At 36.6% G+C, this 15,728-nt stretch overlaps 1 protein-coding gene across 2 annotated transcripts in view; it reads right to left on the bottom strand.

The window, feature by feature from the left end:
* Positions 1-15,728, bottom strand: part of Tbc1d15 (TBC1 domain family member 15) — a 62,689-nt gene that overhangs the window by 28,108 nt on the left and 18,853 nt on the right. Inside the window, exons 5-8 of one of the 2 annotated variants that reach the window (XM_069988725.1) lie at positions 11,878-12,088; positions 2,825-2,927; positions 1,393-1,443; positions 919-1,116 (exon numbers count right to left, since the gene is read on the bottom strand). In XM_069988725.1, coding sequence (XP_069844826.1) covers positions 919-1,116; positions 1,393-1,443; positions 2,825-2,927; positions 11,878-12,088 — 563 coding nt within the window. The remainder of the gene's footprint in view (positions 1-918; positions 1,117-1,392; positions 1,444-2,824; positions 2,928-11,877; positions 12,089-15,728) is intronic. The other variant, XM_069988731.1, reaches the window with a different exon arrangement.

Below are 15,728 nucleotides of genomic sequence, written 5' to 3'. Positions count from 1 at the left end.
AATTTTGAGTGTCTTCAAACCAAATGTATATTAAAAAGAATGAATATAATTATTACATTTATCATATTCCCAAATTATCTGCTCTTTCAAGCTAAAGTTTGTTAAAAGGATTCAAAATCTATTAGCTCTACTTGGCAATTTCTACAATTATTTTATTCAATCTATAGATATTGCTAATTTAAAAATACCATTTGAAGATAACTTTCAGGGGCTGGGAAGGTGGCTCAGTGGTAGAGTGCTTGCCTTGCATACATGAGGTCCTGGGTTTGATTCCTCAGCACCACATAAGCAAAAAGAAAAAAGCCGGATGTGGCACTGTGGCTCAAGTGGTAGAGCGCTAGCCTTGAGCTGAATCGCTGAGGGACAGCGCCCAGGCCCAGAGTTCAGGCCTCATGACCGGACCCAAAAAAAAAAAAAAGGTAACTTTCAAATCAGTATCACAATTTAGGTATTTAAAATTTTCTAACATGGAAAGGCCTAGAATTGTAGGCTTCAAAAGTCTTGTTGAATATACATAAAGATTTATCATAATATCAGGCCAAAATCTATCTTATTTGGAAAAGATTCACATAAGAATAAAATCCTAAAGCAGTATTATGACGTCTACTAAAGCCTAAAGAAAAAAACCTGCAAAATAATACAACTAAGAGGTAATAAGGCCAAAAAAGCTCACCATTCTCTCCTAGGCACTCTATGAAACAATTTTTTCATAATTATCAAAATGTAACCAAAGAAAATAAAAATAACAATAAAAAGAAAGCATACCAAGAATTTGGTCATGGGCAGTAATGGTTAATATGTTAACCAAAGAAAAGCTGTAAAGAATGTTATGTGAAATAGGTAGATATGACCAAAATTGAGTTTCTATTTCTACAGTATTAAATTACAAAAGCTATGCTAAAGTAAATCTCCACTCACTCTTGTGATGACTTCAAATCCTGGTTCTTCTTGTTGATTTATCTTTAGACCTGGAATAGCATCACTAAGAAAATCAGCCATTTCTGAAGCTGGTCGCTGTTGCGTAGTAGGATCACTGCCTCTCAAACTGTCAAAAATGTAGTTTGTGACTTTGGAAAATCCTACCATAGTTGCTGTATAAGGATCCTTTTTAATTTTCTATGTAGTAGAAAGACAAATAACATTATTAATATCTCAAAGTGGACTAAAACAAAGCCTTTTAAAAAGGAAAGGAATCAAAACTAAAACAGAATGTTCTAAGATTATCATAAAATTTTCTCTTGGAAGGAAAATTTAATTTTTTAAAGCCAATCCTTTCTGTTTAAAACAGCAAAATAAATGGCAAGCTAATGCTACTGATTGAATTGCAGATAAACAAATGATTTGCAGGCTTCATTCAATCTGCATACATCAAAAAATGTGTGCAGTGCTTACTTCCCAGTGGTGAATGGCCCACAACAGCTTTCTTCTGTGAAACAGTCCTGTCTTCACAAAAAAGAAATACTTTTTGAAGTATGCACTGCCACACTAATCTAACACAAAATATTTAATAGCTAAGTTTAAACGCAGTATCTAAATAATAACTGGCATACCAGTCATATTAATAGTAAAAAAAACACTCCAAACAAAATAAGTTGTTCTAGAACAATGCTGTTCTAGAAAGCAGCATCAAGTTTTTTTGTTTTTGCTACAGTTAAGTCCTAGGATTATTTCTAAAGCCTAAAATGACTGTCCATTCATAAGTACAAAAATAACTACTGCATAAGCTGTTTCTTTAAGAAAAATTTTCTCCACATTTATTTTAAAGTGTTTAGCTTGCTTGTCCTCCATACTAAAAAAACTCCTTATGTGATTAATCTTTTACATCTTCAAAACTAAGGGGGGAAAAAAGCCTAAGCTACCATAAGTACTCAAACATTTGTTAAATGAATACATGAATAAACAACTGTATCACTAGTTTACATAGTAATATGAGTAAAATTCTGCTCACATTCAGTGCATATTTTACCCAAATACAAGAACATACTAAAGCACTTCTAGGGAAATTAGATGTATCCTAACTTCACCCTATTTAACCTGTTGAAATAGAAAATAAAAAATAGAATCATATGTTTTCCTTTTTTTTGGCTAATCCTGGGGCTCAGGTCCTGGCCAATGTCCCTGAGCTTCTTTTGCTCAGATAGCACTCTATTACTTGAAACATAGGGCCACTTCTGGCTTTTTCTGTTTTAAATGGTACTGAGGAATTGAATTCAGGGCTTCATGCATGCTAGGCAAGCAATCTACCACTAAGTCACATTCTCAACCCACCAGGTATTTTTTCCTAATCAATTAATTCACAGTGTTTTACCCACACAACTCTTCATCTAAATGAGATGTAATGAAGATCTACTGCTAATTCTAGTATTATGATACAGAGAGAAAAAAAAAACCCTGCCTTTACAGTAATTAAAAAGGAATTAAAAAGGAATTTTCTAGGACCTGAAAATAATATAAAATATATTATTTCTATAAAATTATAGAATATAGAGACATAAAGATTACATATACAGGGGCTGGGAAGGCAGCTCAGTGGTAGAGTGCTTGCCTCACACATATGAACCCTGGGTTTAATTCCTCAGCACCACATAAGCAGAAAAAGCCAGAAGTGGCGCTGTGGCTCAAGTGGTAGAGTGCTAATCTTGAGCTGAAGAGCTGAGGACAGCACCCAGGCCCAGAGTTTAGGCCCCATGACCAGCAAAAAAAAAAAAAAAAAAAAAAAAGATTACATATACATATAGTCTACACTGAGGTAGCAAGGAGTAGAGAGTATGGAAACAGTAAGTCAAATTAATAGATTAATACAGGATAGATTTAACAAACATACTTGTATTAAGCCATAGGCTGGCTCATCAAGAAGATTTTCAAAAGACTGTGAAAGACTCTTATTCTGACAATTCACAAGAAGTGTTCTTTTATCTTGTGGAGATCTGTAAATACAAAAGGGATTTATAGAAAATAATAGCACAAAGCATCCATAACTACTTAATTACTAATGCACAGTATTCCTAATTACTAACCAAAACTTCTTAATGTCCAGTTCTATAAACTTCCCATCAATATACTATTAGCAAATATTTAGTAACCATTTTAAATGGGCTCCAAAACTACACAAAACATGAAACACTGTTAATAAATGCTAAATTTTAAAAAGTTATGTAACAAAAACAAAAATGAAATATATTTTTATTCTAGGTAAAGCCAAGGTGCTTATTTGGAATAAAACTAAATTATGTAGAATTACAGTAGGAAAGTCTTATATTTGCCTTTATTAAATTACATAAAATCAAACTTGTACAATTCATAAAATATAGACATGAAATTATGTCTTCTTTTTAAATGGATTTCAAATTCATTCCACAGCTTGGTAGAATTACAATACTAAATGTTACAAATAGAAGATACAACAGTTATTTGGTAACGATCACTAACCACATTAACCATAATTATATACATACAATGTAAACATTGCTAACATAATTACTATGTGCAGTTCAGATAAGGGTGTATCTTTTGTTTTCTTGTTTATTTAAACTCTAATTCATAATTCTTAGTAGTAGAATAACATGCTTTCCAGATATACAGGTTTGGAAATTTCAAGTCATCAGACAAATTTTCCAGTCTTTTTTGCTAATTGGTAAGTTTTATGACTCAGTATGCCAGCTCTGATTAATCTACAACTTTTCTCTGCTTAAAATAAAAATTAAATGTTACTTTGCTGCTCTATACCTCTAGTTTCTTATAAATGTTTGAGACAAGATCTTTAATAACATTTATCTCTTCTCAATTCTAACATAGCAGGATGCAACAGTGATGCTAGACAGGATATGAAATCCGAAACAGGATCTTATTCTTACATGGTTACAAACAACACTGGATCTAAAGCTAAAGAGACAATAGTAGTTAATAAGCCTGTTGGCTTTTTAAAAGAAACTAAGGTTGAGTCATTCAGTACAGAGGAAAACATTCCATTTTCATTTAATACATTGTTTTGAACATTTCTAAGGGTTGTAAAAATAAAGATCTAAATTCCCTTAAGAGATTTTTTTAAATGGGATCAACTTTTTAAATGTTTTTTTCAGAAAACAAAAGTAGCTAATATAGGAACAAGTATTGTCCCTACCAAAGCATTGCTGATGCTGTGATTGTTTCTAACAGTAAATTATATCAATTTGGGGGGGGGGGGGGGGAGTCCGGTCGTGGGGCCTGAACTCAGCCTGGGCACTGTCTCTCAGCTCTCCAGCTCAAGGCTAGCGCTCTACCACTTGAGCCACAGCGCCACTTTCAGCATTTTTTCTTTTTGTTTATGTGGTGCTGGGGAATTGAAGCCAGGGCCTCATGCATGCAAGGCAAGCGCTCTACCACTGAGCCACCTTCCCAGCCCCATATCAAATTATTTCTAAAAATCTAAAATAAAAATGATCATGGGGCTGGGAAGGTGGCTCAGTGGTAGAGCGCTTGCCTTGCATGCTCGAGGCCCTGGGTTCGATTCCTCAGCACCACATAAGCAAAAAGAAAAAAGCCGGAAGTGGCACTGTGGCTCAAGTGGTAGAGCGCTAGCCTTGAGCTGAAGAGCTGAGGGACAGCGCCCAGTCCCAGAGTTCAGGCCCCACGACCGGACCCAAAAAAAAAAAAAAAAATGATCATGAAAGTCAAAATACTCATATAATGTAGTGGGGGAACATAATATGCAACTTCCAGATACCTGGGCTCAGATAACTCTATGGCTCCATAAATCAATTTAGTGGCCACTGATCTACAACAATGGCCACTAAATTAAAGACAACTTCCAAATCAACAAATAACCACAAAACCTTATTTGAAATATTTCATTTATTAACCTAACAATCTGTGGTGGAGAGTAGAGAGAGCTCTAGGAGGAAAAATATGGAGAAATTTAAGACCCAATTGCCCTAGTGGAAATCATCAAACATTAAAATACACATCAGCCAGGGACTGGTGGTTCATGCCTGTAATCCTAGCTAAAGGAATTTAAGATCATGAGAATCATGGCTTAAAGCCCGCATAGGCAGAAGTCCAAAACCTCCACCTTCAAAATAACTCACAAAGGAAATGGCACAGTGGCTTGAGAACTCGCCTTGAGCTATAGAGTTCAGGGATAAAGCCCAGGCCCAAAGTTCAAGCTCCATGACCAACAACAACAAAAAAAAAAAAAAAAAAAAAAAAAAAAAATCCAGGTTAGAGACTGGCTCAAGTGGTAAAGCACCAGTCAAACAAGCAAGCTGAGCAAGGGTGAGACCCTGAGTTTAAACCTTTGTTAATGCAAACATATATGTCAGTCAAGGAACAAGGAATAAGGAGTATAGTGATAAGCAATTGTACTCCAAATGGACTGGTTCCCAGAATGTCAGTACAATGTTTCTAACTGCCAAGTTATCACACTGATTTTATATGTGTATATACATATATATGTATACATATGTATGTATGTATGTATATATCCCAAGAGGTGATCTCTCCTGCCAATATTATTTAAGAATGTCAAACTCACTTCAACAGTAAGATGATCTTTTAATGATGCTAACAACTAATAATTCTAACAATACCTACTAAATACTTTAAAGAAAACCATGGAAGCATATCAATTCTAAAATGCTTTGAAGGTCTGAGTAAGCCTCTGCCAAAGACCACAGAATAAATTCAAAACCTATGATCTGAGCAATGTTTATATACTAGAAGTAAAGCAATACTATTTTATATTGTTATTAAGAATACCCATATTGAGCATTTTTAGCAAGGCTATAATAAACATTACAAAAAACATAAAATGTGAGTTTAAAAATAGCAAGATTTAGAATACTTACAGTAACAGACTTTTTTTCTTCATTTAATCTCTTTTATTCTTTTTTTTATTAATTTTATTTTATTTTATTTGTGAACATACTGTACAGAGGAGTTACAATTACATGGGCAGGATAATGCGTACATTTCTTACCAAGCATTGCAGCCTCCTCCTTTGTTTACCCTTCACATCCCTTCCCAGCCTCCCCCCTCCCCTCCATCCCAATCCTTCTCCTTCCCCCCCTTCCCCCTCCCCCCGTCCTCCCCCCCCCCCACCGACATTGTAAAGCTCGACAGTAACAGACTTTTATATCTAGAACTGAACCTTATAAATGGTTGGCACTACATAATGATACAATCTAGTTTTTTAGGGTAATATTTTACTGCTCAGATAATAACGTATTACTGTAAAATGGCCCAATATGCAATATAATTAAATGGAATTAACAAACCTCATTTATCTCCGAAAAACCAACTTGTTTCCAGAAAGATTGAAATTCATGTACTGTGGCTCATTCTTTTACCCAAGTGAGTATTGTAAACACTTATAAATATCAATGGCACTTTGCTTTTTGGGGTAAGACAAGTTTAAGAAATACTAAGCTTCAAAAAGCTGAGCTATTTTATACTGATTAATCAGGTTATTGAGGCTAACTTAAACTATATGCAGTGAGTATAGCCCCATCTTGGCTCTTGTAAGGCTAATGATCCATACAGTAAGGGCCTTCATCTGTAAAACAAAGACCTCTTCTGAAGGGAAGAAAATTTAATTATTAGGAGGCATAATATGGCCAGAGATACAGCCATATTGGTCAATTTAGCTTGATTTTGGTGAAAAATTGTATCTACTCTAATTCTTTTAGTTTGAGCCGAGAAAAAGGGGAGTCACTCTTGAAATAATCACTTCACACAACTATCTCCTCCCTCAAAAACAACACATCCTAATGCTTTACAAATTTAATGAGTAAGTCTAATGAGAAAAGAACTAAGTGTAGAGAGGTTAGTCTCTTCTGCTAGCTTTTCTCTTGAACCACTAAAGGTTGCAATGAGTTACTTATACTCAAATCTCACTCCACTATATTCTCCCCTTATTTTAATCTCCCAGAGTTCCAATTACTATTGCTTGCACACACACACACACACACACACACACACACACACACACACACACACACACACACACACACACAAGCAAGCACGCATGCAAGCGCACCCCTTATCTTGGAATATGTTATAGTACCAAATCTGTCTTATTCAGAGCACTTATCAGAGCTGATTTACATATGCCTCACTGATGTTAATCTCTCCACAACAATATAAAACCTATGAAGTCAAGGATCATATCTTTTTTGATCACTGTTTTCTCCAAGATGTAGCAACATCTAAGACACATCAGGTCCTCAAGAAATAAAAGTACATAAATATTAAATAAAAACATTTTAAAGGAGTAAAGAAATATTTCCATGACTTCATTTTTTTTCCAAGTGGAAATAATACTTCTAAAGAAACTCTCCTTTCTAAGAATCTGTCTGTTGAGACCAGGAAGGAGTAAGATACATGCTTGGCATAACCCTCTCTTGGCCACATACCTCTCTTTCCCACCTTCCCTCTCTCCCCCATTCTTCCCCCTCTTCCTCATGTGCCTGCAACATGCTTTCTAGTCTGCTCTTATTCATATAGCAAGTAGTCTGTCCTTAGTAGGAACTGAGTTCAAAACTAATTTGACATATAAGACCACATGTTTAAATCTCACTGTGTTTTATCACCACCTTTAATTCTTATATTTACTTCTTGTTTATAAATTCAAAATGGAAACTAGATTTCACTTACTACCCTCATTAAAAAGCTATCAAGGCTGAATGCTGGTGGCTCATACCTGTAAATCTAGCTGAAGACTGCAATTTGAAACCAGCCTAGGCAGGACAGTCTGTGAGACTCTTACTTTCCAATTAACCAACAAAAAGCTAGAAGGGGAGCTGGGGCTCAAATGATAAGAGTGCCAGCCTTGAGCAAAAATGCTCAAGGACAGGGCGTAGGCCCTGAGTTCAAGCCCAAGGACTGGTACCAAAAAAAAAAAAAAAAAACCTACCAAGGTACACATACCCTATAACTGTCTAAGTAGCTGTCAACAACTAACCTATCTAGGATTTAAAATTCTACCACTTAGGATTTTACATGTCTCTTAGTTTCTCTTTCGAGTTTCACAAAATAAAAAATATGTCTACAATTTATTTCTCACAAATAACTTCCATCTAATTGTTAATTGTCATGCCATTTATTCATTCAAATTTTATTTTAGGGGAAGGAAGGAAGGAAGGAAGGGTAGGGGAAATACAGAGGAGGAGGTAACAATGCTCGACAGAAACGGTACTCATTACTTTACTCATGTAACTAACCCCTCTGTACGTTATTTTTACAATTAAAAAACATATAAAAAATTTATTTTACAACTATTATGTACCATTATCCCTAACACTGTGACTAGGACCCAAGGGAAAAAATAAAAACATGATCAATTTTTGTCCTTAGGAGGCTTATTTTCTAGAGTAGAACACACAAAAAAATAGAAAAAATTATTTTATGCTTCTATGTACCATGAAACAAGCAAATAGGAAATGAGATAGGAAGAAAGAAATCTGCATTAGATGAGAAAGGCATATCCAGGGGAGATCATTACTTCTGAGAAAATGATATTAAACTGAAATCCTATATATCAGAACAGGAAAAAAAAATTCCAAACAGGAAAATAGGATGTGAAAGGACCTTGAGACATAAAAAAGCTTAGGAGATTTTAGGAACTCAAAGAAATCATGTGGTTAGAAAAAAGTGGTATGAGATGAGGTTTAAGAAATAAACAGGCAGGGCTGGGAAAGTGGCTCAGTGGTAGAGTGTTTCCGGGACCCAAAAAAAAAAAAAGAAAGAAAGAAAGAAACAGGCTGGAGCTGGGAAGGTGGCTCAGTGGTAGAGTGCTTGCCACGCATGCATGAGGCCCTGGGTTTGATCCCTCAGCACCACATACATGGAAAAAGCCGGAAGTGGGCGCTGTGGCTCAAGTGGTAGAGCACTTGCCTTGAGCTGAAGAGCTGAGAGACAGCACCCAGGCCGAATTCAAGCCCCATAATCAACCAAAAAAAAAAAAAAAAAGTAAAAGAAACAGGCTGGGTACTGGTGTCAGTTCTGCCTATAATACTAGCAACTCAAGAGGCCAAGATCTGAGGGTTCAACCTGGGCACTTGTCTCCAATTAACCACCAAAAATCCAGACAAGGAGCTGCTTAAATGGTAAAATGATGAGCAAAAAACTTCAGGGACAATGACCAAGCCTTGAGTTCAAACGCCAAAAATGGAGGGGGAGGGAGAGGGGAGGAAGAGAGGGAGGAGGGAGGGAGGGAAGGAAGGAAGGAGGGAAAAAACAGAAAGAAAAAGAGAGAAAGGTCTGACACAGGGTAGGCCCTTACTAACCATATAAAGTTGGGATTTATTTTTCATGATTCACAGTTCTTTATTGCTGTAGGATTGTAATTATTCAAAGTACAAGATTGTAATTATTCACTCACAAAAAAAAAAAAAATAGGCTAGGTACTGGTGGCTCATGCCTATAATCCTAGTGGCTCATGCCTAAAATCCTAATCCTAGCAACTCAAGAGACTGAGATCTGAGGATCAAGGTTTGAAGCTAGCCAGAACCAAAAAGTCCATGAGATTCATCTCTCACCTCTACCAAAATGCTGGACTGAAGTTGTAACTCAAGTGGCAGAGCATCAGCCTTGAACAAAAAAAAACTTTGGGACAGCTTCAGGTTACACTCCCACATCCTCCAAGTAGACCATTTCAATCTCATTCCTTACACTGAAGTGCAGGACAGTTAGTCTGGAATGTTTAAAATGAACTGCAAACTAAGCCTTATAACATCATCACTAATGAGTATATAGGGATGACCACACTTCTCTTATCCTAAACACTGTTTTCCTCAATGATCTTGAGTTATGTCACAATACTGATTAATACTGGGCTTACTCATGTACTAAAACCCCCAATCCTTACACTTGCTATTCAACAGCCTTAGCTTTCCACTCCAGCATGACACTGATATCCTGAAATCCACTTAACTTCAACAATCACCTATCACAGTTTCTTGCTTTAAGATTAAAAACTCACATGTCTCCAAGAGGCCTGACTTTGTTTCACTTACTGATATGAAACAGCATGCTTAGTACCAGCCAAAGATCAACATCATAAAGAACTTCATGCCAGAAGATAAATCATCAAAATCTTCCAAGTTTTTGGGTCACTCTCAACCTTATATAATTTAAATGTAGGCAAGGTGTTAACTAAAGTGAGCATCATTTCTTGCACTTCTCTCAAATCAAAAACTTCATCCAGTCCATAGTCAACTCTACATATTCAATAAACTCACTGTCAACCAACTGTCCTTGCTGTCACTCTCCTAGTACAGGACACTTTTATCTTATCTAAATGACCAGAACCTCCTTCTGCCAGGACTTATACTCAGGGCTGGGAAGGTGGCTCAGTGGTAGAGCACCCCATAGACAGACAGACAGACAGACAGACAGACAGACAGACAGACAGACGACAGACAGACAGACGACAGACAGACAGACAGACAGACAGACAGACAGACAGACAGACAGACGACAGACAGACAGACAGACAGACAGACAGACAGACAGACAGACAGACAGACGACAGACAGAATCCTTTATACTCTAGCTTTTACTCAGCTCTTTGGTCTCATTTTATTTATTTTTTGGGGGGTGGGGGTGGGGCCGGAACTCAGCCTGGGCGCTGTCTCTCAGCTCTTCAGCTCAAGGCTAGTGCTCTACCACTTGAGCCACAGCGCCACTTCCGGCTTTTTTCTTTTTGCTTATGGGGTGCTGAGGAATCAAACCCAGGGCCTCATGCATGCAAGGCAAGCGCTCTACCACTGAGCCACCTTCCCAGCCCCAGGTCTCATATTTTTTAATTGTTATTATAAATATGATGTACAGAGGAGTTACAATTTCGTAAGTGAGGTAATGAGTGTGTTTCTTTTTGGACAATGTTACCCCCTTCCTTTGCTTTCTTCTAGATATTCCCTCACATTCTCACCCACAAGTTGTATAGTTGATTTTCAACAGTGTCTAGTGAGTACCACTGGTGCATTTCTTCAGCCTCTATCCTTCCATTTCTGTATTTGGCCTTATCTTTAATTTTGGTACTCACCCTTCCCCACACTTTACTGACCTATAGTAGGGAACTATTTTGTTCTGTAAATCATATCATGTTTGTACTCTTCCCTCCATATAAAATATATTTTTCTTGAAATATATTCTTCCCTTTCATTCTAACACCAATTTCTCAGTTTTCAATCTTCATGTTACTTCCAGAAATAGCATCTTTCATTCCCGTCTTCTAGTAAACTAGGTACTCCTCCTCCTTTTGGGGGGCCCCCAGTAGTACCTAAACTGACCTTCCTTCATCTTAGTTCTTGAGTTGCTTGTTTCCTTCAAAGATCATAAATTCTAAAAATTCTGGGACATGCCTGTTTTGATCACAATTGAGTATCCAACAACTAAAACAGTGTTTGGAAAGTAAACATACCCAGAAAGTATTTTTGGAGCATGAGAGCAAGAAAGAGAATATGTATATAAATATGTACAGGTAAGTAAGTGAAACAATACTTTTGGAAGGTGAGAAGGTCTGTCTCCCAACTTGCAATTATATAAAGGGAAACATACTTTCCTGGCTTACTGTTCCAACCTTACAAATAAAACTGTATACTTAACAGAAATAACATAAAAGGTAAGTCAGTAAACATAAAATTCATAAATTACTAATGCAATACTATTTATTTAATGGTATAAAAATATTGGACTACTCTTCAAACTTCAAATAAGATCAATAAAGTCTCAGATTCAAATACTAAAATGGCAAAACTTTACTCAATCATTGATCCAGAAAAAAGGAAAGCTGCTCATGCCCTCATACTCTGTACATAGGTCACTGATGATCAATATAGTTTACCCTTGGAATAATAAAGCAATCCAGTGTTAATAAGTAGAAAATAATCGAATACTTACTCACACAATACCACATATTTTTCAAGAGATTCAATCAGTAGTTTGCTATCTCCTTGGTGAAAATGCAGAGCTGGGAGAACGACGTCATCCTTTAGACAGAATACCAAATAGGACCAGCCCATACCCTCTTTGTTTTGCTTGATTGATTTCAGGTCTGTCAAACTGAACAGGAATGACCATTTGCTTTTCCCATTTCTATGACTTGGAGCATCTTAAAAACAAGAAAATGGGGCAAAATATTTTTGTTCACCTTTTTAAAAGGTACTAACAATGCTCTTCATGACTGCCTAAGAGAAACTTGTTGAAACCAAGGGATCAGTATAGCAGTATGGCTTCCACCTGTATTAAAAATGGCAATATGACATTTTCCTAAAAAGAATGGATTTTAAAACAATTACCTCCTACATACAAATTCAAGAAAAAATTTTCCGTGTAAAATATGAGCTTTGCCCCACAATAAAAAAAAACACCGAAGTGACTATACAAACATGCCCCACCCCCCCGATAAAAAGAACAGAGAAATTAAAATGAAATGTATATTTAAATCAATTTCTATCAAGACCTCAGTTCAAAGTACAATTACAAAAAATTCAGTATTTTTTGTTTGTATTGTGTTTATATAAGCTAAAACCCTAGATCCATGAACATTATCATAATTTTAAGTAGGTTATAAAGGTTAGCTACTAAATTAAAATTTATGAAACATGAAAACTTTATCTTTCTTCTTGCTAATGACTAATACTAATAACTCATTTCTAATCTAAAATTCCATCATAACAATTTAACCTATAACTAGGTAAACTGAGGGAATGGGTAAGGTTGGGAGAGATGAGGGAGATGATGGAAGGGAATGATCAAAATTGCATTACTCATTTTTAACTGACATTGAATTCAAACCCTTTTGTACAACTAAAAATAACTTTAAAAAATAATAAATTAAGGGCTGGGAATGTGACTTAGTGGTAAACTGCTTGCCTAGCATGCATGAAGCCCTGGGTTCAATTCCTCAGTACCACATACAAAGAAAAGGCCGAAAGTGGTGCTGTGGCTCAATTGGTAGGGTGCTGGCCTTGAGAAAAAAAAAGTTCAGGGACAGTGCCCAAGCCCTGAGTTCAAGCAACAGGACTGGCAATCAATCAATCAATCAATTGATTTAACTCAGACATTGCACACAATACCTCTGAAATTTCAAAAAAAGACTTTTTTAAATGCCATTTATGTTAATTCATAAAAACTCTCATACAAACCAGGAACTGATGGCTCAGGCCTATAATCCTAGCTAGCTACTCAGGAGGCCGAGATCTGAGGATCATGGTTCAAAGCCAGCCTGGGCAGAAAAGTCTATGAGACTTTTATCACCAATAAACCACCTGAAAACCAGAAGTGGCACTGTGGCTCAAGTGGTAGAACGCTTGCCTTGAGCTGAAGAGCTGATGTACAGTGCCCAGGCACAGAGTTTAAAGTCCCATGACTGACAAAAAAAAAAAGAAGAACCCTTATACTATCTTCTATCTGACAGCCTTTTTCCATTCCATAGAATGAATTCCACAAGGAAAATGACATAGGAGATAGATTCTTACAAAGACGTGATCAAAAGACCAATCAGTGTTGACCTGTATGTGGGACATTTTCCTCTAAATTTAGAAATACCACAGCTCTATCATCTCCAACAATATATCCTAAACTGTAGCCAGGCCAGTGTCTCACACCTACTGAGGAGACTGATATCCAGAAACCACCAGCTCAAAGGCAGCCAAGGCCAAATAGTGTCCTCAAGATTCCATCTCCAAAAATAACTAGCAAAAAGCCAGGCTGGAGACATGCCCAAGTGGTAAAATGCTAGCCAAACAAGCAAGCCAAGTGAGCTCAAGGCTCTGAGTTCAAGCCCAGAACCAGAAAAAAAAAAAAAAAAAAAAGGGCAGAAAAATCAGAAACTTCTATCTCTAAGAAATACAGGGACCATCACTATTTTCATGGACATTTTAAAAGTATCATTTGAAAGATAAAGAAAAATGAATGTAACTTATCTATATACTCTCATCTGTCTCACATCCACACTAGTTTGAATGAACTTATATTTATATTTTACCCACTTGACCACCTAATGCTTCACTAGTATAGGGCTGTAATACATATATGTGTGTGATGTGATGTGTGTGTGTGTGTGTGTGTGTGTGTGTGTGTGTGTGTGTGTGTGTGTGTGTGTGTGTGTGAGACATATCAAAGTGAGAACATTTCTAGAATGCTAACTTATTTATGAATGATTTAAATGTATAGTGCCTGGGAGTGCGGCTTGGTGGTAGAGTGCTTCCCTAGGCATGCATGAAGCCCTGGATTCCATTTCTCAGTACCACATAAACAGAAAAGGCCAGAAACGGCACTGTGGTTCAAGAGGTAGAGTGCTACCCTTGAGCGAAAGAAGCTCAGGGACAGTGCCCAGACCCTGAGTTTAAGCCCTAGGACTAGTCGGCAAAAAAAAAAAAAAAAAAAAAGTGACTGTAGGTGAACTACCTACAAACAGTATATACTACTAGTTTATTTGCAAAGACTAAAAATATTTTCATAGAAAAACAGCAATGAAAACTAGAGAATATTTTTAAACCCCTTACTTGTACAGAGTATTAAATCTAAATTATGCAAGAAAACCAGAAGAAAAACACTAAATAGTACATTAAAAATAAAGATTTCAGGGGCTGGGAAGGTGGCTCAGTGGTAGAGCGCTTGCCTTGCATGCATGAAGCCCTGGGTTCGATTCCTCAGCACAACATAAGCAAAAAGAAAAAAGCCAGAAGTGGCGCTGTGGCTCAAGTGGTAGAGCGCTAGCCCTGAGCTGAAGAGCTGAGGGACAGCACCCAGGCCCAGAGTCCAGGCTCCACAACCAGACTTCCCCCCTCCTCCCCAAAAAAGAAAAAGAAATGAAGATTTCACATAGAATTTTCCCTTATTAATGAAAGACATATACTACATATGAAAGAAAATGACTCACATTTCCTCACTTAAAATTTCAAAAAAGGTGAAACATTACAAATCTATTCTACGAGTCCTTCCACTACAAGCCTCATAAGAAGATAACATTTTTTGTTTAATAGTATTTACCTAGTGCTAGAAAGTGGCTAGCATACAGTAGGGATATACTCAAAGATATACTTAAAAATAGTCCTGAGTGAATCTGCAAATGCTGTACAGTTTTATATACATTCACAATGTACTTTTGTTGCTTTCTAGATAATTTATTTTGCAACACATTACTGCACAGTTGTAAATAACTTATGTATCACTTTCAGTTTTGTGTAAAGAAGTAAATTAATTTTAAAAAATTAGTTGAAACCAGGCTCCAGTGGCTTACACCTGTAATCCTAGCTACTTAGAAGGCTGAGATCTGAGGATCATGGTTCAAAGCCAGCCCGAGCAGGAAACTCTTGTGAGACTCTTATCTCCAAATAACCACCAGAAAACCAGAAGTGGCACTGTGGCTCAAGTGGCAGAGCACTCGCCTTGAGCTGAAGAGCTGAGGGACAGCGCCCAAGCCCAGAGTTCAAGCTCCATGACTAACAAAAACAAAAACAAAAAATGAGTTGATAACTTCGTATGCCAAGTCGGCATAAAAGTAGTCTGCAAGTTAGTCTGCCTACAAAAGATAAATGAAAATAGAAATAGTTACAAAGAAAAACTAAGGGAAGCCAAGAGTTAATTCAAAATATCCTTTAAAATGAAAGTAAGCAAAATTAACTCTAATGAACTTACTATCAGTAAACACATGTAAAGATTATCTTCAACATGGAAATGAGAAAACTGAATGGAAAAGTCGAGTAACAGTTCGGTAACTTTCCATATGTCTTGGAGAGAATTAA

Source organism: Dipodomys merriami, unplaced genomic scaffold (genome assembly GCF_024711535.1).
Source record: "Dipodomys merriami isolate MVZ:Mamm:240054 unplaced genomic scaffold, mDipMer1.0.p SCAF_10, whole genome shotgun sequence".
NCBI classification, from domain to species: domain Eukaryota; kingdom Metazoa; phylum Chordata; class Mammalia; order Rodentia; family Heteromyidae; genus Dipodomys; species Dipodomys merriami.
This window is presented reverse-complemented; position numbering and strand designations above follow the sequence as displayed.